General features: G+C 40.8%; 2 protein-coding genes across 2 annotated transcripts; one reads left to right on the top strand and one right to left on the bottom strand.

The window, feature by feature from the left end:
- Positions 1 to 1,324: 1,324 nt before the first annotated feature.
- On the top strand, positions 1,325 to 9,966 carry sms (spermine synthase). The gene is made up of 11 exons (XM_084373733.1): positions 1,325 to 1,493; positions 3,060 to 3,180; positions 3,752 to 3,839; positions 4,349 to 4,413; positions 4,512 to 4,687; positions 4,771 to 4,927; positions 5,042 to 5,129; positions 6,559 to 6,673; positions 6,765 to 6,844; positions 7,269 to 7,384; positions 8,480 to 9,966. The coding sequence occupies exons 1-11, from the start codon at positions 1,448 to 1,450 to the stop codon at positions 8,508 to 8,510; spliced, it is 1,083 nt and encodes a 360-aa protein (XP_084229859.1). The 5' UTR covers positions 1,325 to 1,447; the 3' UTR covers positions 8,511 to 9,966.
- A 1,572-nt stretch (positions 9,967 to 11,538) lies between these two features.
- Positions 11,539 to 19,355, bottom strand: LOC311269070 (adhesion G-protein coupled receptor G2; the record flags this gene model as incomplete). Its single annotated transcript, XM_084373049.1, has 17 exons — positions 11,539 to 12,385; positions 12,586 to 12,729; positions 12,916 to 13,017; positions 13,884 to 14,167; positions 14,259 to 14,630; positions 15,452 to 15,576; positions 15,692 to 15,795; positions 15,884 to 15,929; positions 16,052 to 16,174; positions 16,319 to 16,483; positions 16,835 to 16,991; positions 17,121 to 17,322; positions 17,412 to 17,995; positions 18,090 to 18,210; positions 18,301 to 18,428; positions 18,525 to 18,559; positions 19,347 to 19,355. The coding sequence occupies 17 exons, from the start codon at positions 19,353 to 19,355 to the stop codon at positions 12,282 to 12,284; spliced, it is 2,805 nt and encodes a 934-aa protein (XP_084229175.1). The 3' UTR covers positions 11,539 to 12,281.
- Positions 19,356 to 20,709: the final 1,354 nt, after the last annotated feature.

Genomic DNA, 20,709 nt, shown 5'->3' with positions numbered 1-20,709 from the left:
GTGACGCTGCAGGCTGCGTTGCTGCTGTGTGGTCGCTAGCACAGATTTGCATAAATACTTGTTTCCCTGAAGCGTACCTGAGAAGAAAAACCTGCTTTTCCCTTTTTTTCCCCCACTTCACCTAGTTCTAAGTGTCGTATGGTAGGCAACTAGACTTATTTTAGTTTCTTGAAGATGTTTCACCTCTCATCCAAGAGGCTACATTACTCTGTTTATGCCTCTGTGTTTTGTCCTTAGGACAAAACGCCCAGGCATAAACCCATAAACCCAGGCAGGTCAAGACTCTGCTGTCCACTTACATCTGAAGGAGAAAAATCCCCAGTGTGAATCACCATTCACCTAGCCCTAGCAACCCACATGAAGGCCGGTTAAGTCAACGACTCACAAGTGGCCTTAAGGACTCTGAAACTCGGAGCTCACGTGTCCTTAACGACTCTGTAAGGACACTTCCACACAGAGTTCAAAAGTTTGCAACTCTCCTCCAGCTAGTTGGAACTGAAGAAGCCTCTTGGGTGAGAGGTGAAACGTCTTCAAGAAACTGAAGCGAGTACAGTTGCCTACAATACAGCTCTTAGAATTACCACGACCGGGATGACTGAGAACCTTCATCAACACTTCACTATGCACTACGTAATCCCACACCCATATTTATTTATTTATTTACCTACCTTTCACAATTGCACTCAAATGTTTTCTGATTTTCTTTTTTGATGTATCGTTGTTGCTATGTGTGGTGACCTTGAGTGCTTTGAAAGGTGCCTTTAAATAACATGAATTATTATTATTATTATTATTATTATTATTATTATCATTATTATTATTATTATTCACCCAGCTTTAACCTCTCTCCATACAATGTAATTCTATGGTGGGTCATGTATGGCCAATTTGGTGAGACAGCTGGCTATGACATGCCCGCACTCAGTTGTGATCAGTCACAATAAAATCAGCAGAAGCTGGCCCATGATTTAAATAAGTCAGTTTGAATGTGTTTTTAAAGGTGAGAAAATCAATCACATTTAATTCGTCTTACTTTTGGATCTGATCTCCAAGTTCAAGATGAACAGTGAAGAAGAAGAAGATGCTCATTCTTAAAACCTACAGTATACTAAAGAACTACGACCAATGAGTGGCTTTTGTGTCTCAGTCTTAAGATTTGATTAATTACGTGTTAATAAAACCTAAAATGTAAATGCTGATAAAGGATCAGTGTATTTTTACCTTATCTGAACCGGGAGTCTCCTTCGCCATGTGCAGCGGAGGATTTCTCTCTCGCCTCGTGTTGTACTCTCTGCTCCCCTCGCTGCATCCTCCGAGTAGCCACGCCTGGTGCGGTGAGTATAGTGGGTGGTGGTAGCAGCAGTGGTAGCAGGGCCCTCCCTCTGTCTCTGCAGATAAATACTCGCAGCCTGCCTATTCCAGGCATGGATGACGGTTGCACCCAGACATGGCACTGCGACATTACACTCTCGACTTCAACCTCTCTACGGCAGGTAAGAGCGGCTGAATACGCTCAGCGCGGTCAGGTTACAGTCACTGCATGCTAGCTAGCTGGCTAGCCTGCTAATATCAACCTGCTAGTCTGTCAGTCTGCCCTTCAGAACACTAATGCTATATTGATTGGGATGAAACATGGCTAATAATGACACCTATTTATATATTTTTGGACAAGTTGGGGTTCAAAGCTTAAAGTTTTTGTTGGTAAATATTTGGTTTTGATGCCAAGTGCATGGTGGTGTGTGGTTAGACGTTACACTTTTTTTTAACTTGCTCTGCGGCTCGATACGCCTCCGGCTAACAATGTGAATAAAGTATGTTCAATCCAGCGCGGTCGCACAGGAAGTGGCGAACTGTCGGCCATCTTTGTAGTTTTAAGGGTTAAAATCTTTGACTCGTGCTAAAGTAGAAATGGCACATTGTGGAATTTCTCCAGTACAAGTAAAAGTCCTGCATTGTCATAAGACTTAAGTAAAAGTAGGTGTGCATTTTTAGTATTCAGATGTAGCAAATGATCCCTGATAGTGTAGTAAACTATTATGCAACATATGTATGTGTTATTATACTATATTATACTGTATCTGTTTATGTTTTATTAATGTGGTACAATCATGTGGAATAGAGGTCGACCGATACGGATTATTAGAAATCAAGGAGACTGAAAGCCGATATTTGGGACCGATATTCATTTACACCGAAAATGATTTTGTCAAAATTTCAAACAACCAGTGATGAAATAAATAAAAACACTTTACTTAAGTAAAGTTAAGAACATGAGTAAAGTAATTTTAATTTACTCAAGTACTGTTCTTAAGTACAATTTTGAGGTACTTTTACTTGAGTATTTCCATTTTCTGCTACTTTATACTTCCTCTCCACTACACTTATTTGCTAACTTTAGTTACGAGTTACTTTGCAGATTCAGATTATTCAGTGTTTATTGGCTACTATTTGTGACGTGTTACCAATCAGATAGTCTTGCGGGCGGGACATTGTGTGGGAGGATGCTGCATCACAGAGTCAAAGTAGCACATTTTTAAATTAGATTATTTTTGGTCACATCACTTTACTGTAATGCAGCCTTTAAAACCAGTAAACGACAACAGCTATGCACTATCATGATATAATGATATCCAAAATCTAAGACGATATATATTCTCATGGCAACGATCAAATATTGTATATAGTGCCCAGCCCTACATTATACATATAATCATACATATATTTTGTAACGCAGTGCAGTGGCGCTGGTGCATAGTAACCAAGTTCATTTATTCAAGTGCTGCGCTTAAGAACAATGCAGAGGTGTATATAAGTATTCCTGTTTGTAAGTTGTATTTTTTACTTCAAGACAGACAAAACTAGTTGTTACATTGCAGATTAATATGTTATGCTATAATAAGAAAATAATAACAGCATAATAGATCCTTCTTACATTGTCATGTTGCTGCTATCATATAAGGATCTGGGTACATATTTCATCACTGATGCAGAGAATGTATAAAGGATGCAGATTGATGTATTTTTTTCATTGTGCCATGCTCTGTTTTTTCTTTTCCCAGCTGACCCTGCTAAGACCGTTCCTGATCTACTGTCCATATTTAATGAGCAGGAAATGACAGAGACTGTCCATGACACAAATGGGCATGGATACCTTGCTACTCTTGTTGGCAAGAATGGGCGGTAAGAACAACATTTTTTGTGATCAGGTATTTGTAGGGTATAACGTGTCAGAAGGAAGCATGGCTGCACCCGATTGAAGCATGGATTGTCCCAGAGAATGAGCTGCAGCTGAAGCATCTCACCTCAATCTTCTAACATGTGGGAGAATTTTAACAATGTGTTGCTCTGTAAGCTCTGCGAATTGTAAATTGCTTATCAGGGCAACTTCTCTGCATGAGCACCTGAAGTAAAAGACCAGCGTTACCGCAAGACTGCACCATCCGGTTTGTCCACACAAAGCTGTGATAAACGAGCGTCATAATTAAACGGAAAGCGTTTCTGTTAGCAGCAGTCACTTAAAATAAATTAGAAAAATGTCGCCATGTTAAAAACTACTGCTGCTACAGTACTGGATTACGCTGCAGTGTAGTGGATGTATTGAAGCTTTCCATTGTCCTTAACCCGTCCTTCAAAGCAACAGGGTGTGAGATTTAATTTTTTTTTGGCAGAGTATCAATTTGGTGTAATGAAATGTGCTTCTCACTTTATAGCTTTGAGCTCATCTCTTTGTCTTTACCGCTTCATTTCTCAGGCTTGCTATTCTGCGTGTGCACTCCCATGGGTTGGTCACCATTGATCTGCAGTGTTACGAAGAGGATAACATTGCACAACTAGACAATGTAGGTTGTTTAAAATCAAAATACAGAATTCTTAATCCATTTACACAAAGGAAGTCATGTAATGCTGCTAACTTTATAGCTTGTCAGGGGATGTTACAACTGTTATCAGTCACAAAATTTAGTTTTACTGCATTGTAGTTGTACACAGTCTAAACCACCTTGTAAATGGACTTCCTGTAAACATAAAGATCTGTGCCAAAAAAATATTGTGCACATAAGAGGAGGAAGAGCGTTCAGCGTCATTGCCTGCCATGGTTGTTTACGTGCCTAACGTGCCCAAACACATCCTTTCCCACACACAGTCCTGACTGACAGTCCTCTAGAAATAACCCTTTGGCTCTCATAGCTGTGGGTCCCTAGTTGATAGACACAGACCATGATTAAACAGTATGACTGCTGCACTGTTCATGTGTTTTTGCGTGAGAAGGCTGCACTATAAAGTATCCCTCTATCTGATTAAAATGTTTGTTCACGCAGCCTTTCATGGTGTTTCAATTGTGTGTCCACAGCTTTTAAATGCACTGGAAAAAGAGCTGAAGGTTCTCTTAAATGGCAATATTACGAGAGTTAAAAGGTCAGTGTCTGGAGATTTCTTTCCAGGAAAAGTGATCGCCATATTTCATGCATGTTGCAGTAACATTGATTATTGTGTTGTTCACCATTCACCCCAAGGCTCCCGGCCCTCGTACGAGGAGCAAAGATTGACCGATACCTGCCCACAACTGACAAAAGAATGATTGAGTACGACATTGACCGGGTGGTGTATGAAGAAGATTCTGCATACCAAAACATAAAAATATTGCACTCGCAACAGTTTGGAAATATCCTAGTACTCAATGATGACATCAGTAAGTGTATACAACACCACAGTACACGGCATGTTTGTCAGTTTGATGATTTTAGTGTGTTAAAAGATTCCTTTACCTTGCAGACCTGGCAGAGAGCGATTTTGCCTACACCCAAGCCATCATCGGTAGCGGAAAAGAGAATTATGCTGGAAAAGAGGTGCTGATATTGGGAGGAGGTGATGGCGGCATCCTTGCTGAGCTGGTCAAACAAAAGCCAAAGATGATCACCATGTTGGAGATATCCTTTATGGGTTCTGTTCTGCTGGCAATGTAGTTTCCTCTCACCGCATTTTACTAATGCCTATAACTGTACATCTGCACCTGATCGATCCTTCCTTAACAGTTTGTGTACATTGACCAGAAGGTGATAGACGGGTGCAAAACACACATGAGACGAACTTGCGGCAATATCCTTGACAACCTGAAGGGAGACTGTTACCAAGTGAGTACTGTTACTGCCAGAAATGCTCCCTCTTCACTGAGCCTTATGTTGCTGATCCTGGGGTCCTGTCGGGTTTTCTTGTAAACAAATCAATTTCAAGTCTTGTTTTCATACAGTGTTACTCACCAAACTGCATTGTGTGTATTCTCAAGGGCTAACAAAGGTGTTTATTGCATTTCCTTCCTTGTAAATCCAGCACTGTTCACACCCGCGTATCGTAGCTTTTTATTTATTTTTCTTGACTTTTCGTTTTTTTTTTTTGGAGTGTGGCGAGAGATGTCTGACGAGAGTCAGTACAGCAAACTGTGTGGAGTTTTGACATTTCTGGCTCTTTGTGCACATGCAGTGTTATGGCTCACTGGTATGGCTGACAAACACTTTTCAAGATATGATCGTCAGCCAGTTTGGACTTTGCCGCACAGAGCATTTGAACACTTTCCTTCCGCTTCAGTTTCGCTCTGCTACGCATTCCCAACTCAGAGGACTAAAGAACTGCCTTCCAGAGGCTCCGTTCATTGTTTCGGGAGACTTTAACAGGACTAACACGAGTGAGGGCCTCTTAAAATACTATCAGGGTTTCACTTTTACCTCCAGGGGAGAGCAGACCCTGGATAGCTGTAACCTCCTCCCCTTCCCTGCTTTTGGAATAGCAGACCACTACTCCATCCTACTGTTGCCTGCAATGTTCCTGAAACAGAAAGAACTGGTTCCCAGAGTCATTTGCAAATAGAGAGGGTGATAAGTTCTTACAGGACCAGTTTGAGACAAAAACAGGGCCACGGATGACACCATGGCCTTAGTGACACACATGACACTCACCCAACTGCAAAGGGAATACGTATGTGAGAATGCTCTTCAGTATTTACAGCTCTGCATTTAACACCATCATTCCCACAAAACTCGCTCTCTCAGCTTGTTGATCTTAGACTGGAGACCTCCATCTGCAGCTGATTATTCGACGTCCTGACAGACAGGTGGTGAGAATAGGCAGCCACATCTCCGTCTTGCTGAATCCTCAACACGTGTGTGCTCAGCCCCCTCCTGTACTCACTGCTCACTTACAACTGTGCTGCTACACAAAGCTCTAATATCACCTTTAAGTTTGCTGACGTCAGCATCTTGGGCCTCATTTCCCGTAAAGCCTGACCGAGATATTGGTTCTCGACATTGGCTTATCACAGATGTTTCGGTATCAACATTTATGTGTCCTATATTTGCCGATTATGAAAACTGTTTTTTGTTTTTTTTGTAATTATAATGCAGAAAAAGATGCTTGAAGTGATTTATAATTATTAAATTCCCAGTTACGTTTACTGTTTCAGTGCACGGTTTCATCTGAGACTGATTGTTAAACTGTAAAATATTCTGCCTCTGTCAAGAAACTTGAGTGGAAAGTTGATTGATTCTCCTCGTCTCTCGTGCATTACAGATACTAGTTGAAGACTGTGTCCCTGTGCTGAAGAAGTATGTCCAGGAAGGAAGGATGTTCGATTACGTTATTAATGACCTCACTGCAATCCCAATATCCACAGAGCCAGAAGAAGGTTATATATATATATAAATATAATCTGCTTTGTTACAAAAATTCGATACATAGACGTCATTGTTCAACTCATGTCTAACTGCTGGTTGTAGACTCTACGTGGGAGTTCCTGCGTCTCATCTTAGATCTGTCGATAAAAGTCCTGCATCCCTCTGGGAAATATTTCACACAGGTGAGTCTCATTCTTTTAGTCAATGATGAGTGTGGTAAATGCTAATGGTTAATATTGTAAATACATCCACACATTTGTTAATTTAACAGAGATGATTATAGGTCAGACGGACATACTTGTAATTTTTTCCCCCCACCTCAACTAACTAACTTGACATGTGAAACTGCCCTTTCAGAGTATCTTGCTTCATTCATTTTACAGTCAGTTGTCAATATCTGAGTGTTGAATTTAGTTTGAAATTGTCCAACATGAATTTTTATGGTGTAGAAAATCACCTAACGGGGAGAAGTCATTACTCATTATGTTGTGACTGACTAAAAAAAACAACACACCACTTCCACTCTCAACCCTGTAGTTATGGTTGAATAAACCATTCGCTACAGTATCTTGTGACATAAATTTATTTTCTGCTATTGGTCGTCAGGGAAACAGCGCGAACATGACGGAAGCACTGAGTCTGTATGAGGAACAGCTGGGAAAGCTCTCATGTCCGGTGGACTTCTCCAAAGAGGTGGTGTGTGTGCCCTCCTACCTGGAGCTGTATCCTTTTTATCAGAGGTTTTTCATATGTTGCAATGCATAAATTGTGTCTTTACATACCCCATATACTTTTTCATACCCAAAAAAAGTAATTATTCAATGTCGTATTACATTTAGGATCTTCTTTTGATAGATTTTGCCCTTTTTCTATTATTAATAATAACAGCATACTCAACCATGTTAATAGCTGTGATCTGTTGGCTGCCTGATCCTCTGAAGGGTCTGTTTTTCCACCCTGACGAGCTTTGTTGTAGTGATGTAACCATTGGGGCTTTTCCATGTGCTCCCTAGGTTTCACCCTGGCACGTCAGCCCAGTGCCCAGCAGGGATTTGCTTTTCCACTGCAACAGGGCTACCTACTTGAAGGTGTGTTTTTTACTGATGGCGCGCTTGTCGAGTAGTGGTCAAAAGAGCGCCTGTAAATGCTCTTCATCCCCGCAGTATTATTGAAGAATCTGCGCTAACGAAGTTCCACTAATTCGTTGATAAACACGTTTAATTTCCTAAAAAAAAAATGGCAAAAAAGTTATATTTTAGTTATTTGAAAGCTTTTAGTTTGAAGCAGCAAAATCCCAAAAATATTGTGTTTTTCTCACAGTGACCACAGAGATTCAGATAAAAAAGCACTGAGAGCTAAACACAACCAGACTTTTAAAAGCATCTTTCTCTCTGGTCTCCTGCATAAACATGAGGCACATTTGAGACGGTTCTCGTGCGAGACATCACAACAATCCCACTTGGAGGCGGGATGGGTGCGCTTTGACCCAACTCTGGAGATGGTCCATATTGGGTGTGGCACGGCTCAACTGGGCACTTAAAGCGGTTATGGAAAAGCAAACCAGCGGGGCATGGTATGACTCGGTGCAGCCGAAAGTGCCAGTGGAAAAGCCCTACATGTCACAAATAGGCAATAGCTTTGGCGACCAGCAGAGTGTTATTATAACCAATAGAAATCATGAACAAAAGTACAAAAAACTGACCCAAGTTGTGATAAAACTGCTATTAAACTCAAGATATAAGTTTTTCATACATTCTTAGATATGTTTGCATGCCCTCAAAAGTTGTTTTGTAAAATCCTTAATTGCACCGTGTCAGATGGGTTTTCTACACCGTGTGGAAGAAGTAAAGGCCTCCAGTCTCTCTGCTTGAGTCCCCAGCGGCTGGAATGTTAGCGCTTCTGCCCTTCTCTGCTGTAGCCCCGAGGGTGTGTTCAGACTGAATGTGACATGAAAATTAGAGGCAACACAAAGCTTGGATAAATGCATTGTTGTGGCGGCTTGAAAAGGGAGTGGATCTTGAGAAATATTACAAAACCAATAGCAATTTTACCAGTAGTTCATACTTCAACAGGCAAATCTCCCTCACAAGGCAGTCTATGCTTGTTGTTAGTAAGCTTCAGCTGACTGACTGACTACACGCAACGGTACTCTAATTGGATGTTTTGGTTAACAAGCATGGACTTAAAAAAACACTCCAGCTGTCTGGGTTTCTGTTCCTGGGAGAATTAGATGTCCCGGACAAATTGGAGGAATTCCAGTCAAAATGTGTTTACTGAGCTTAAAAACTACTTTCAAGAAGAACGCTGATGCTGTGCATCAACAACCCAATGTCTGTTTGACAACCTGGGAATGAGACTCAACAATCACTTACTCCGCCTTTAATGCAATTCAAGCTGCTTAGTGGGTATTATTTTATGACCAGACAGATTTAAATAAGTCAGACTTCAACAGATTTTCCCAGTAAAATAAACGTTATTACCAGAAAACCTGGTGTTCAAGTTAATAAATCAAGATGAAAATGTACTTCGTGTTCAGTCTTAACACACCTTTAGGGGCACAATGACAGTTTTATGATCCCCAGTCTATGAACCCCATCCTACCCTAATCCTCCGTTCTCTTCCTGTTTTAGTTGTGTTTTACCACGTTTGCTCAACTTATCAGTTGTATCTGGTTTGTGTTACTTGATTTCGAATGTCCATTTGCATGTACTCTGAAGGAACTGTTAGATGTTTGAACAGTGAATTGATACACTGATAATGTTGTGTAACTCCTCTTACAAAAGGCGTGTTCTCTTGTTTCCTTTAGGTTGTTTTTCTTTACTTCTGAGTTATGAGCTCAAATCATGTGATAGGGCAATCTATAGGCTCAGCACAGCTGAATCGAGTTGCTTTTAAGCTCTGTTTTTTGTTACTCCCTCTCAAATGTGACTTGATTCTTTCAGGTTGTATCGAGACAATGTGATCCTGTCCAGTGAGACTAACGTGTTTGAGTCCAAATGTGTTTTTAAAAGGGAAACGATTCCACCACTTTAATGCCACCTCTGTGCTTGTGCTGTTTATATGGCATGTTTTATTAGCACCTTTGTTTTCTCCTGATATATTTTAAGTTTTTTAAGACTGTATTAGGTGCATGTAAAGGACAGTGAATGTAGCTTGCATATAAAGTACACAGCACGTTTATGCGTGATCGACCCTGTGGGACTGAGTTACATTTATTTATTCAATATAATTTCACCAAATGCTGTTATGTCCCACATGAGATAATTTTTGTGACCATCTGCAATTAAACTGTTCTTGGGGGAAATGTCTAGACCTTTCTTTTTTTTTTACTCAGAATAAATAAATTGAAATAATAAATGAAAATCAAGGACACCTTTGGGGTATTTTGAGAAAGCATGGTTTGCATGAGCAGTGTGCAGAAAAGCCGGGTATAGCATGTGCTATTGATTGTTGTACACAGCTGTGTCATGGATCACATATTTTAAAACCAATGTGCTCTGCAAATGTGCAATAAGACTGAAAGAATTAGCTGAAATTGTCCCTTTTCAAGCAAAAATAGCCAGGAGAAAATTAGTTCCAGCATGTGGAATGTGAAGTTTTCCAGCTTTTCTTTGTTCTTAAATGATATTAAAGTAAATGTCTTCTTTCCCACAAAAACCAGCACTTTTGAAGATGTCCCCTCAGGCTCTGAGAGCTTTTTCAGGCCAAATGATTAATCAGCAGATGAAACAGTAATAAAAGTAATTGTTGCAGCTTTAAATCAGCCTTTTTCCTCCTCAGTTCTTCGTATAAGGCATTGACTTCCTACCTCTCACTATAACCTTGCTGTTCAAGCTTCACTGCCCAATATTACAACCTCAGTGCTAGGTGTTTGGTGTTGTGGATGAACAGGCCCTACACACCCACACCCTTGGCGCACCTTCACAGGTGTTTTCACTTATTTTAGCTGATTAGACATCCTCTCAAGTGTGTAGGCAAGAATGATTTGATTGACTTCTTGCTTCAGGACAAATGGGCCTTTGCCAAAGAGGGTATTTTGACATGTCTCAGCAGGAAAAGCACATGTAAAAACAAAATTAACGCTGCCTCTGTTTCAAGGTTGTGTATCGTACATCTCAGCCCATTGTCACACAGTTGTGGCTTGGACTCAAGTAGAACAGAGACTTAATTACTGACTGCTTTCTCTACAACCGAGACGAAAACATGTCTGCCCTGAAAATGGGCTGTGGCACCTAATCGTTGTTAGTCTGGCAACGACATAATTTAATTCCCAGCATAGCTTTACCCACATTCAACTTGAGCGGAGGGCCAATTAGCTAGAATGATTTAAAACGGCTGTCAGGGTCTTTATTTAAGATTTAATGTGGATGTAGCCTCTGTGTTTATTAGTGGGGATTCATTGATACAACCGCATGTGACTGGATAATGCAAAATCTTGCTTAAAACATTGTATTTGCATGACACATTATAGCTACAGGTACAGCATTCCACTCACTTCGGAGCTAATAGTCTTCAGTTTTCCACCACACACCTGATAGATAAGATACCTCTGATTATTTAATTAGTGTCAACCTCAGCTGAGAATAATGGAAACAGCTGTAATATTAGCATGCTGACATGCTAGTCTGTTTCTTAAATAAATTATGCTAAATGTGAGCACATAATTCCTTTCTGTTTTTGGTCGCTGCTGTCTTTTAGAGTGAGTGTTTAGCCCGTCATTTAAATTTGATAGTTTCCTCTTGAAACCGTCGTAGCTTAATTGTTGCCCATTTGTTGGCCTAATGTAGGCAAGAACATGCAAACAGTAAGACATTTCAATAAATTGCAGTTGAAACAATATTATGCATTTTATTAACTACTATTTAGACATGTGGATGTATTCATAGCTTATGACATAGATTTTTATTTTTTTGCACTACTGTCACAGCCATAGTGCGGTACTATGGCTGCCCAAAGTGGCTTCGTGGGCCGAAGTTGGCCTGTCATGAGGTTAACTTCTAAAATTCCATAAATCATAATAATGTTTGTGCTGTTTTTTTTTTTCTTTTTGTGTGAGGCAAAATGTTCTTTAAATATGTTGGTTCCCGTATTAATAAATATGACATAATCTGAGCGGGGCCGGCAGATTGACACTATGCAGGAAGTCAGACAATTAAGGGAACTAGCGATCCCGAGTACCATTTTGCATCTAAACAATGAACCACAAAACAATACATGTTTTTTAGTTTCAGTTTTGCCTTCAAGGGGAAAAGTTTAGTCACCGCTGCTCTATGGTGTCTAACTAGTTTGTGAAGTTGTACAATATTGAATTTACCACGTATAAGACTGGACTGGTGTCAGTCTGTTGGGTCAGCATCAGCGTATGCAACATACCATTAAAATATAAATACATGTTGATAGCATCTCTGTGCAAAGCAACAAAGCTCATACGAATATAACAAGTATGATTGTAGGAAAGTTCAAACAATTAAATGTCATGTATAATGGAGGCTTTCCTTTGCTCCGCTTCAAGTCACATTATACATGTGACATGGACAATATATAAATTACTTCAATTTACATTATATACAAGTATTTCAAAATAAAAGCCATCAAACAGTCTGTTCTGTCCTCTTTGGATCAGGGTGCTTCCTGGTTTCTGTACTGCCTGTTGATCTCGTTGAGGATCACATCCGAACTGGGGTTTTCATCAGCTGTGATCGTTCTGTCATCAAATGGACTTCCTGTAACAGCACTACTGGGTTAAGACCATCACACCAAACCAAGGTACAAATACATTTACTCTAAGAGCTGCAACAGGTTGGGCAGATTGAGTAAACCTTCTTGTATCAACAGTCTAATCTTCAAATTAGTTAAGAGTGCCTAAACATCTCACTATAACGTGGCTGTGACTCAATCACAATGACGAACTGTCTTCACTCACCAATGCCGTTAATCTGCTCTGAAGATTCACTGACGAGGAATGTCGAGGAGCTGGATGAGTTGTTGGACTTTGAGGACTGAAGAGACGTCAGTCTGGTCACCGATGCCTTCTTCATAGTCTTCTGTGTTGCGGTGCGACTCCATTCTGTGAAATAAAAAAAAACAAGACAAAGGTCGAATGTACCCTAATCATTCAGAGATTCGATGGGCAATTAATTACCATCATCACACATCTAATGCACTTGATCTTGTATTTTGAGGAAATAGAGGCAGAAACCACATAGAGACCCACATGAGTGTGTAAATGAAATGCACTGTGAACATCTCTAACCTGAGTTCTCTGCTAGTCTCATCCTGCCACAGCACAGGTAGGTCCTCCACTGCCTCCTCACGTTTTCCTTCGCCGCACAGTGGAACACAAATATAAAGAAACCTGCAGGACAGAAACAGCATTTTTTGATGAAACACCAAACCTCTTACTGTGTGGAGTCGAGTGTCTTGGGGACATAGAAAAGCACTTGAAAGCCAACGAAAAGAAGGAACTAAATGGACATTACAAACACAGCAACCAGTTAGTTTGACAGCCAGTGAGTAGATGTATGTAAACTTCATTCACTGTTTGAGTTTGTCATATCAAATTATTTTACACTTGTCTGGACCTGCACTTTAGGAACAGATGATTTTCCTTTAGACGTCTACATTTTCACTGACTGAAGTATGGCCTATTTTAAAGACAAAGTGAAGGCAAATCTTAAAACTATAACCTAAACCATCCACCGTAAACATCAATAACATTTTACAGGCAGACTCCCTCCATCAGTTTCGGCCTACTGTACTTGCCAAAGTTGTGCACATGCACATTTTCTTATGCAATGAGGGATTACTACAGTCATTTGCCTCGTGAGCCCTTGCTTCAGTTTCATCTCCAAATCAAGGGGTTAAGATAATCTAGCTAAAGCGTTGGCATGTTTACCCAACCCGTCTGTTGGTGTTTCTTGCCATCAGGCGGGTTTCATTGAAGTGCGTTTGCCATAATTGCAGATTTCAGCAATTCCTTCATAAAATGCTAAAAAAAGCTGATTACAATGACACAGTACATAGTCTTGGTCAAACAGACACTTGTACTGGATTCACTTTACTCAGTACCGATGTTTTGTTTTGAATCACTATTTGAGTTATTTACAGCAACATTATGTGACTTTTTTATCTTAAAAAACCAGCTTCAAAATATTTTTTTTATGGTACAGTGTCTTGTAATAGGGTGAATGGAGTCTCTCACCTTGCAACAACTCAACTCACCTTGCAAGGAGTTAAAAATGGCAAAGAGGTACATGAATGCCAGGTTAACGGGCCCCCAGGCAAAAAAGGCGAAGCCCCAAGTGAGGCCCAGGAGGAGGGTTATCCCCGCCACACTGCGCGCATCCTGCAGCGTGCTGCGGTGAAGCGAATTGTGAGGGTTCTGCCTCTTTATCCGACACAGCTGGATCAACACCACGATGAACATGACAAAGTTGAACAGGAAAATGACGCAGAAGTAGGCCACCACTGCCACATAGAAAGCGATGTCATTTTTCAGCCAGCAGCTGTGGGAGAGGACAAGGATAGGAGGTGATTAAAGGGATTTTTTTGTGCAGGTTTTATTTCATGCACCTTGTGGAATATTTCTGTACTCACAAGTCATCACTGGTGCCATCAGCAAACCTCCCATAGGAGACCAGGCCGTAGTTATTCTTGTCTATCGCGATGACAATAATGACCACAATCATCGGGACACCCCAGCCGACCAGCGAGAACTTAACCATGTAGCGTGATATGTAGCTGTTGAAGACTTTCACAAGGGCCAGGTACATGTGGACCGCCTCAAGTCCCATCCAGGTGAAGGTAGCCAGCAGGAAGTAGTGGAGGAACCAGGCGGTGGAGATGCAGAGGCCCTCGGCCTCCGGGTAGAGCGCCAGCCACGCGTCCACCAGGAAGACCAGGTTCAGCATCAGCAGGGCCAGGCACAGCTGGATCAGGATTTTGGATGGGATGTCTTTACGCAACTTCCTGCAGTGTTCAAATGGTTCAGACGACATAAGACATCTCAGTGGGTTTTAAAAGGTGCTCTGATAAAGTATCTGCCTCTTTCTAGTTTTCATTCTGAATTGCAAGTCACATGCATTTGTGAACTAGTATTAAAAGTAGTATTAAAACAGCAGTCTGAGAGACAAAATAACATTACCTTTGTCAGTTTTTATACAGTATATGTTGTTGTCATGATCCTCGTTTCTTTGTACAGTCGCAAAAACTGATTGCTTCTGCTAACTGTGGCTGATAATTTTCTGCTCCCTACTGGTTTAAATATGAATTAAATAAATTAAATAAATTCAGCAGGTGGTCAATTACATACTTGCACATTTAAAGGCCCAGTGTGTAGGATATAAGGGACTATATTGGCAGAAATTGAATTTTCAGAATCAGCTGAAACTATGAATTGCTGTGTTTTTGTTACCTTACAATGAGCCTTTTATATCTACAGAGGGAGCGGGTCCACTTCAAGTGAGCTCACCATGTTGAACTGCCATGTTTCTACAGTAGCCCAGAATGGACAAATCAAACATTGGCTTTAGAGAGGGCCTTTTGTTGTTTTTGTGTTTTTAGCAGCACTTGGAAGAGCGTAGGGGAAACAAGTTGGTTGCAATCTGTCACCACAAGATAACACTAAATCCGACACACTGGACCATCATATGGCCAGAAACCAAAGTGTTTAAACTCTGATGACTCCTGGTGATAGATCAAAAACAGCCGCAGTGCCAGACAACAATGCATGCTTCTTCAATGCTAATTATTACATGTGGGATGTGTGTATTGTATCTTATGGGTCTCACCCAAAGGCTAAGTAGGTGAGGAGGGTGATTGACAGGAAGATGGCAGAGACTCCACAGCCAATATATGTGATGAAGGTGAGGATGGTGGCCTGGACACGACTGGTTAGAGGCTCTCTGGAGAGGTCCTGTAGGACAAAGAAGAAAGCAAAACAAAGAAAGTGTTAAGTATGATCAGAACTATTATTGGATCAATTTTCACAGAACATGTGAAAAAAATTAGAAAAATAATCATCTCCTCACCAGCAGGATAGCAAAACTGGTTAAATGGTTGCAGCTACAGACCGTCTCGTTGTCTGTGCTGTTTCGGACGAAACAGCCACTTGAACTCCAACCACCTGATCCGTCTGACGGTGGGAAACACAGAAGAATCATATTCACATTTTTGTTTGTTCATATTCACTTAATTCTGATAAATATTGTTAAAAAACTTACCGTTGAATGTGAAGTCCCAGAAAACACATTTAGCCACAAAATTAGCCTGCAGTTTGGAAGAAGGCAGAGTTTGTATTAGTTTGTATCTCTAGTCGTACATCATGATGTTTTTTTTCTGCTGAGACTGACAGCATCTGTATTTTATATTGTGACAGAATACAGACTCACTGGAACAGGCTCTGTGTTCCTCAGGTGAATTATAACATCGTCCTGCAGTCCTGTGATTGATAGGTTGGCCACGCTCGCGCCCAGGATCCCACTATTGAGTTTACGTACTCCCAGTGATCTGTCCTGCACGGCCATGAGGAGACAACACAACAAACAAAAGTTTGTAAAAAATGCAATCAGTTTCCTTTTAAACACTAAATCAGGGGTATAAGATTAAAAACACAAGTGAACTGAATTTGAATGGGGATGTTTGATGGTTGTACAGACCTGGAACACTGTGCTCCTCTGATAGAAATTGAACTGGACTCTGGAGGCCTGCTGCTGCTCCTCTGAGGTGAGGTCCTGGGTCAGAGAGGGGGGCAGCCTGATGGAGCCCTGAGGGATGGTGGAGTCTGTTCGCACACTCCTTCTCAGCCTTGGATCCCCACGGACCTGCCACATAGATGGGACATGACATGGTTTTATAATCTTATCATGTTTAAAGTATAATTTTAATCTGAAGAGTAAAAAGTGCATTTTCCTCTGAAATGTAGTAATGTAGAAATATTAAGTAGCATAAAATGTAAATATTCCTGTGATCTACAAGTGCTACTTAAAATTGATTTGAATGCACTTTGTTACTTTCCATCTTCGTTCATTTTAACTTCTGGTGCATACAACTCTTACATGTGCTGTAAAATATCTGTAAAATATCCAGTATCGCCCAGGCTAGCATGAAAAATGCTCTAATGTGTTACCTAATCCACAAGTCACACAGGTGTAATAAACAATCGTCTCACATACCTGGACATTACTGGGGTCTGAGATGGAGAAAACAGTTCCCTGGAAGTTAGTACCATCTGCTGTTTTCACAGACAGAGCCACAGCTTCGGACAAGATGGTCTCAGCCGGTTGGTCGAGGACCAGCTTCAACCCCACTGTATCGACAATCCCTATGATCCTGACGAGAACATAAATAAAAAAAATAATTTTGAAGTGCAAAAAAGGTTGGGAACCACTGAGTTACGTCATCTAATTTCTTTCACACCACACAATACGTTATTGAATGTCAGATAAATTCATCAGTAACCTGTTGGAGGAGGTGGCCAGCACCTCAGGAGAAGCGTCCAGCAGATTGCTGACAATGTGGACGGAGGTGTTTCCCAGCTCCAGACTGACGGTCGGGCCTGACAAAAGATCCTCCAGCTGAGACACCAGTTGTTCCACCTGGCTGGAGTTCAGGTTGGACACGTCTCTGGTCAGATCGAGCAGTGCGTTGGCTTGGCGGTCAGCTGGAGTCAACAACAACATTGATAAGAGATGCTCTGAAATGACGCAACAATGACGTAAATGTTGCACACAACTGTTGCTGATAACACACCTGATTGGGTGGTCATTGGGCTCTCTGATGTGGTGGAAGAAACAGACTCATTTGCAGTGGTTGTAGTTGTGTTGTTGAGTGTTGTTGTCACTGTGATGTTAGCGCTAGCGGTAGTGGTGGTGGTATTCAGGGCTTCAGTTGTTGTGTTCAGTGGGGGTAAAGTTACTGTGATGTTAGAGCTAGCGGTGGTGTTGGTGGTGTTCAGGGCTTCAGTTGTTGTGTTCAGTGGGGGTAAAGTTACTGTGATGTTAGAGCTAGCGGTGGTGTTGGTGGTGTTCAGGGCTTCAGTTGTTGTGTTCAGTGGGAGTAAAGTTACTGTGATGTTAGAGCTAGCGGTGGTGTTGGTGGTGTTCAGGGCTTCAGTTGTTGTGTTCAGTGGGGGTAAAGTTACTGTGATGTTAGAGCTAGCGGTGGTGTTGGTGGTGTTCAGGGCTTCAGTTGTTGTGTTCAGTGGGGATGAAGTTACATTCACAGACAAGGTGGTGGTGTTCGGTTGTGCGGTGGTGACATTTGGGCTGGATGTGGTAGGCGGTCGGTGTACACAACTCTCCTGCAGCAGCAAGGCCAAAGATTTTCCATTGTGACTGTAAAGAAGGACAAATTAGGATCTTGGGTGAAAGTATTTGGAAACTTCTTTGATGTTTACTGAGTTTGTAAAGTTGTCTTTAAGTTACAAACCAATTAACGAGGTGAGAATCGTCCGTTGCCAGACAAAGGTTAGCCGACGTTAGAGTCACTTCAAACCACGTGAACGGGGAGTTTAGTGGATTGCCGCTGACTGCTGAATTTCCACAAATTGCTGTGTGACACACAAAAAGAAATCATGAATAAGAAGTTTTACATCACACACTGACTGTATGAATTGTTGTCCTGTCGTTGATATACACACCTGTTCGGGTCACCAGTCCGCTGTAACTGATTTGTTTCTCAGACTGAAACACATTAATCAAAGCCTCCGACACGGCACAGATAGGAACCTGACGGGCAAAACGTAAAATCGCTCTGCAGCTTTGAATACTGGGATGAAAATTGAGAAGAACACAGATTAAACATCAGATTTATCAATGCGTTGAAATGTTACTCCTTCAAAATTTTTAATATGGTTAGACTCACTTTGTTTCAATGAGTCCACAGGCCACACTGGCTTCCTGAAAGGAGATTTACATTTTAGTCAGACTGTGTCAAGTGAGTAACGTGTTCAATAAAAGAAGGGTTTTTTATGTATTTTTGTGACAAGTAACCAATTTGCTGAATGAAGTGCATCACTCAGTATTTTAACATAACATGTCAGTTTACAAAATGTCTTTGGTGGAGTAAAAGAACGGCTCCAGGTGTCCCAAATGTATAGAAAATGCACAATTTCACATTTCTTATTGCCCTGGCTGAATATTGCTCACTGTGAAAATGGCATTGAATTTGGATTAGTTTTGCTTTATAGCCAAAATAATAATGATAGAAAATGTGAATGTTTGGGCAATATAATTACCTGGTATTCAGATGCAACGATGTTCAATGGACATGAAACACTGCAAAGGACCGAAGATTGTGATTCATTTAGCATTGGATGATAGGGTGTGTGAAGAACATGTGAAATATGTTTTGGATATGGTTGAAGAATGGGAAAACTCACTTTGCACTCAGAGAGCAGTTTGTTGGTTGTTGTATCTTGGAAATCTGTACCGATTGAAGAGATTATAGCTTGAGCTTCAATAATACACTGATACAGAATGGAAATATGTCTGCATGTTCTATGCGTGCACATTAACTTACAAGGGATAAGATGAATGCAGTGCTCATCTCTGGATCTTGTATTGTCATTTTAAAACTGTAGTATGCATCTAAAAAAAAAAAAGATAAACAACATTAACTTCGTTTTTTAAGCTGTATCTATCTAGATAACAGTCCGGTGGTATTTTGAGGTGATGAAGGACTCACCAGTTCCATTGCAGTAAGGAGAGCAGCTGCAGCTGTTGTTCCCCTGACCTGAAATCAGAGAAAAACAAAACATGTTGGTTTACTTACTACCAGTCTTACTTTATCACATTTTGCAGTATCTTGCCATAATTAAAATACATTTTGACTGAGCAGAAATAAGGGACAAATTGGGATTGTGCCATTAATCTACACATCTGACCTCACATGCTCCTCAGAATGGACAGTTATTAGAGCTTTGGGTCTCTTTATGGTGTCGATATGATGCTTAATAATGTATAAAGTGTGTCCTAGGTGATGAACTGTGCCTTGTCTCTGCCAGACGTAGAGGTTTGCTGATGAGGATCTTTTTTAATTTCACACATATCCTCTCAGTCTTCATATAGAAGAAACAAAAAATATATCCTCATTTTTAATTTCACACATATCCTCTCAGTCTTCATATAGAAGAAACAAAAAATATATAACAGGTTTAATAAGTTAGCTTTAGTGGTGCTAGTAGGCAGATGGAGCCAGGTGAGCTGTTTTCACCTGTTCCAAGTCTTTATGTTAAGACAAGCTAAACCAACCGGCTACTGGCTGTAGCTTCATATTTACTGTGCAAACATGAGAGTGGTATCCATCTTTAATCAATCTCTCAGCAAGCATGTTTTGGACATTCAGAGCAATATGGATGTGCTTTAACTTCTCTTGAAATGTGAAGCAAAAAACCTGTCGGCTGTGAAAAATATAAATATTTTACAATTACAACATGTGGAATACTTTCTTTAATTTGTTGGTTTGAAGATGTTAAAGGAGATGTTCAGAGCTCACCTGCACCACAGTGTGTTGAGTTGCTTTGCCGAACCACATATGCAGGCCCAGACGCTTCACTGTCAAAATACAGCAACATTTGATTAAAAAATAGTGTGTAGCGACCAACAACCTCATAAAATGCTACATAAATGAAAAAAACATTTAAAAAAAGAAAAGTAAGTAAGTTGTAGGGTTACATCTTACCATGATCCACCGGTTGGACCGTTATAAATGCAGGTCTTCTCCTCTTCTGGACTGCCGTTGCACTCAGTTTGTAGTTGACCTGTTAACAGAAGGGTTGACAAGGCTGCATTATCATAACTTAATAGGTACAGTAGGTAGGTTGATTATGTATTTCAGGAGTATGCATCACTCACTGGTTCTATCAGCTTTTCTCCCTACCGCCTGGATGTCAGAGGAAGTCTTGCTGGCCGCACAGAGCGCACGGAGGACACAACATGGAGGTACACTGTCCTTCAGCTTCAGCATCACAGCACAGTTGGTGTTTCTGAAGTTTAAGGTCAGTGTTACCAACAAATACTTTCTATACACTTGTTTTACTCATTTAAAA

Source organism: Pagrus pagrus (genome assembly GCF_965226575.1).
Source record: "Pagrus pagrus genome assembly, chromosome: 14".
NCBI classification, from domain to species: Eukaryota; Metazoa; Chordata; class Actinopteri; order Spariformes; family Sparidae; genus Pagrus; species Pagrus pagrus.
Note: the sequence above shows the minus strand (reverse complement) of the source record. Positions and strands in the feature narration are given on the sequence as shown.

Coding starts and splice junctions, on each gene's coding strand:
- sms (XM_084373733.1), top strand. CDS start 1,448: ATGGCACTGCGACATTACACTCTCGACTTCAACCTCTCTACGGCAG. Junction 3,840..4,348: donor ACATTGCACAACTAGACAAT/GTAGGTTGTTTA, acceptor GTGTGTCCACAG/CTTTTAAATGCACTGGAAAA. Junction 5,130..6,558: donor TGAAGGGAGACTGTTACCAA/GTGAGTACTGTT, acceptor CGTGCATTACAG/ATACTAGTTGAAGACTGTGT.